The 4,717-nt window shown below is 36.9% G+C and overlaps 1 protein-coding gene across 1 annotated transcript; it reads left to right on the forward strand.

Annotated features, from left to right (window-relative positions):
• Positions 1-922: 922 nt before the first annotated feature.
• On the forward strand, positions 923-2,361 carry LOC127835867 (uncharacterized). The gene is made up of 2 exons (XM_052362292.1): positions 923-1,620; positions 1,899-2,361. Exons 1-2 carry the CDS (start codon positions 923-925, stop codon positions 2,359-2,361), a joined length of 1,161 nt encoding a protein of 386 aa, XP_052218252.1.
• The last annotated feature ends 2,356 nt before the right edge of the window (positions 2,362-4,717 follow it).

A 4,717-nucleotide genomic window follows, 5' to 3' on the forward strand; every position in this document is an offset into this window, starting at 1 on the left:
TAAATTGCATTCCGTCAAAAGGTAAGTCTTATAGAAAAATAATAATCAAAATAATAATAATAACATTTATAATTATAATTACCAAAATATAAATATGTATTTGGTTTCCATTTTTATATATTATTGTTATAGCTAACCCATCAAATATTTTAAAGATGATTTGTTATAACAGATAAGCAACCAATATTTAAAAGATTTTTTTTTATAAATTACATTTTTAATCAAGAACAAAACCATCACAAGTGATATATTTTTATCCTTTGATTTGTTGAACAATGCAGACGACCTATTTCAATTGAGTAGCTTTTGTTGTGTTGTTTTTTTACAACGAAAAATATTTAAATATTTTCCAATTGTAGAAGGTAGAAAAATTACTCTTACATGAACGAGTTACAATTCACAAATATTTGTTTTTCGGTGATATGAAAAGCTGACTCGCATGTGATCGTTAATTGCTAATTCGAAATAAAAATAATCAAACGAGCCATGTCTATATTGTGTGACAATATGCAAAGGAAATAAAATTACAAAAGTTGTGTCATGTAAATCAGTTGCTTGAATGCAATATTGATATTAAAACAATACAGAGGAATGATTCTTTATCAAGTATACACGTCAATACGTAATTTGTATTTAATAAATACTAAACATATTTATAAATAACATACAAGTGCAAATTCAATAAATGCAGTTTTAATTTATAGTTGTATTCTATTATCTAGGTCTATTCGCTGAGGTCACAATGAAGTTGTATTCGATTGTAAAGGTCAATTCACTGAGGTCACACTGAAGTTGTATTCTATTATCTAGGTCTATTCTATTCTATTATCTAGGTCTATTCTATTCTATTATCTAGGTCTATTCTATTCTATTATCTAGGTCTATTCTATTCTATTATCTAGGTCCCTTCGCTGAGGTCACAATGTCCGCTAACGTTTCAGACAAACTATTCACGTCAGCAATCCTACTCTTCTCAAATGGAGACGTCAACGTTTCTTCGACTGCCGACCCTTCTATTTCACGTTACCCGATAACTGACAACGTTTCAGCCACTACCGACCAATTCGAACCTATCAGCGGGGACAATAATACTGAAGCTACGACCGACGAGCAGTTTGTTCCCCGCAGCGGCTATGACTTTCCGGTGTTCGGCATGGAGGACGGAACGTTTGTCTACCTTCACAGCCTTGCCATTGGTTGCCTGATCACTAGCCTCATCTGCGCCATCATCACAATCGTTCTCTCGTTCCGGAACAACAACTACCTCACTTTCTTCAGCAATTGGTCCCGTAGCGAGCGCTACGTCGTCTACATGGCGATCTGCGACGGCGTCTTCAATATCTCGCACACTATTGAGCACGTGCATGGCCTCGTGGTGTTCGGACACGTGCGTCCTAAGGAGCTGTGCGCCTTCTACGGCTTCATGGTCACGGTATTTATCGGTGCCCAGAACCTGCTGGTGAACGTCATCGCCATCAGCGTGTTTTTCATCATCTACTTCGACAAGAACATCAACTTCGGAAAGAGAGACTGGAAGCTGCTCCTCTATTGCTTCGGAGTACCGTTTGTTGGGGCTGTAGCGGCAGCGGCCGGCGATCAGTTTGGACCAATAGAATTATTGTGAGTGTATTTCATTTGTTCATTTGCTCCATCCATAGAGTTCTACATCTACATCCATGCTTTCGTTTATAAATTGTATTAAGAATTGTTTGTTTCTTCAATTATACATGTGCATTAATAACAAAAACAAAAGAAATATACACAATATGTTATGGTAATGTTACCCCCATTTCTATTGGAGTGCACATGTCATCTTCAAAGTTTGATTTAATTCATATTTATAATAACACAACTATATGTTTACAATCATTACTAATATCATCTCTGTTTGATTTCAGCTGCGCATTCGACCAAGTGAAAGGCAGAATGAGCAACTTCCTCTTCAATACAATCCCGATTATCATTATCACTGCCGTCAACAGCATCCTGTATGTGTTGGCATGGAAACGTATCCGTGACGAGACCCGCGAGACGAATCAAGTCCTAGGCAATGAGAATTCTAACATTGCTATCATGAAGAGGTCCCACAGGGCGGCAAGAAACATGTCCATGTTCGTGGTCGCTTTCTTCGCGCAGTGGTCAGGTGTTGCGGTGCACGCTGTCTGGGGGCTCGTCACTCCGCACATTCACATGGTCCTCTATTTCCTGATCGTCTTCTTTGCCAACATCGGCGGCCTCTTGAACCTCATCGTGTTTCTCATCATCCGCAAGTCGCGCACCGCCAAGAAGAGCCCGGAGAATCGTCAGATGCTAGTCTTGAAGAGCAGCAACGGGACGTCCGGTACAAAGTCAATGGATTGAAGGTTGGAATTATACACTTTTTTCTGTCTGAGGCGTATCTATTCGCAGCGCAAATAAACCGGTACTAGAACGATATAAAGTCCAAACTGGCTAGCAGTCATCTGCCTACAACGGTCAGCAAAAATCCTTCTCCAGACGAAAATCATTTTATATTTCACCTGAGTATACGGTCACCGGGCTTCAGCGGCCAATTGTCAGTGCATTTAACTCTGAAAGCCATTTATCACCTGTGTTCGAAAATGCAGTTTTGACAGTATGTTTAACATGATTTTAGACAACGTGATTGTAAAATTAAAATCTGCATTTTTTGTGTCATCATCTGCAGCATCACATCCCCACCAGAAACAGAAACTACCACCGTCACCATTAGGAACTGCGGAAAATGAACAGGCGTCATTGACGTTTTGACATTTTAAGAGTGTTCGCCATGTTTAAAAAAAATCCTAATTAATTCTTTTCTTTTGTATTTTACAGACGTGTTTTGGAGAAAGAAATCTGTTACATGTTCTTTTTAAATCTTTCATCTTTTGAAAATAATTTCAATTTTCCGTCCGTTTTATTATCAGCACGATTTTAATCAAATCGTCGTTTTCTTCATTTCGTTTAAATATAACAACTTAATTGAGCATTAGATCTACAATTGTAATTTAATATTACCATAGATGGCATTATTCATGTTAAAGCTACAGAGTTGAAACTTCAAAATACTTTTTATCATTTGAACAAACCGCGGCATTGCGTGAGGTCAATTTTAGAAAGGGACCTAGTTCTGTATTGTGTCTTACTTTGTCTGGTTATGTCTGGTTGTTTCTGGTTGTATCTGGTTGTGCCTGGTTGTGTCTGGAGTCGCCAAGTTGTGTCAGCTATTGGCCAGGTGGTTTCTGTCGGTTGCCAGGTTACATAAACCTTACATGCGCCAATCTAGGCTGATCATTAATACTTTAATTGTTTTGTAAGTGTTATAATACAGCATACACGTACTGGGCCTTACGAAAGTTGTTTCCATTTATCCAACCGACCCCAATTTGGTCCCCTACTAATAAAAGTTTTGTGCATTCCATGATGGTTGATTTTTTTCATGTTTCATGTTCGCTTAAATGGATCATATTTGCGAAATTAAGAGCTATTTGGAAGTGTATGTTAATTAAATATATTTATATGTGAGAAATACTGTGTGTTTATTGAAAAATGTAACGAAAGAAAACACGTTTGGCCACCAACCTTCATTTTTCGTACAGATGTTTGAGAAACAAACAACTTATTTCTGTGTCGGGAAAAACAGCATTATGTTAAGAGTTTTGTTTAAAAAGGTTGCAACGTGTTGAGTTTCTGTTGTTATGTATATTTACAGGGTGATTTGTTGCAAAGGGACTTGTAATTGAAAATAATTTGTAAATGTCCACAGGCTTTAGTGTTGTTTACCGGCATTGGTGTATAGGTCTGTTTGTCATGAAAATTATCTTTTACGTTGTTATGAAATGTGTATATTAATCCATTTATGCCGAGTGAACTCTCCCATCCTTCTACATTGGATCAATTTATTTCCAAAATTAGGGAAGTCTGGTATATTTATTTCTATATTTAGAATATTTCTTACAGAAATTCCTTAAAGCAAACAGCGCAAACCCTGATGAGACGCCGCATTATGCGGCTTCTCATCTGCGTCTACGTTGTTTGCCAAGGCCTTTTTTCTAGACGCTAGGCATAAATGGGTTAACAATATGCTTGTTATCCATTGTATCTAATGATTAGTTTGTGTGAGCGTATAAATAAATGTATGTAAATAAAATATAAAAATAAACGTGTGTGTAAGTTTCTGTTTGTATAATAAGAACTAAAAGTACTTTCACTTCTAGAACTATATTACAGCTGTGACCGTTATGCAATGTCCGCGGTGACAAAGCGATCGTGAAACGACCGCGGTTCTTGGTCCATGTTGGTCGTTGTTTCAGTATTCCGCGACAAAAAATCTACACATGAAATAAAAGCGCATGCGTTCGCCCACTGCGATCTGCGGCGAGTGTCGCGGCGAAACACCGCACAGTGTTAAAATATATTTTTTCTATGATCACGAATGAATTAAAATCGATATTCCACCGAACCCAACAAATTTTCTTTTTATTTTATGCTTTTTTTCACAGTTTATATACATTGTTAAAGAGTTTAACTAAAGAATTTCGCTGGGATAATGACGTCATTTTGTCAAAAAATGACGTCATTTCACAGTAAACAGTGAAAATTATCGATAATTCTCACTGATAATTTTCACTTTTTGAAACAGTGAAATTGTAAGTTTTAATTCACTTATATTTCTCTATAAACCACCGGAAAGCATAAAATAAATGTTCAGTAAATC

The sequence above is a fragment of the Dreissena polymorpha genome, chromosome 6 (assembly GCF_020536995.1).
Source record: "Dreissena polymorpha isolate Duluth1 chromosome 6, UMN_Dpol_1.0, whole genome shotgun sequence".
Taxonomy (NCBI): domain Eukaryota; kingdom Metazoa; phylum Mollusca; class Bivalvia; order Myida; family Dreissenidae; genus Dreissena; species Dreissena polymorpha.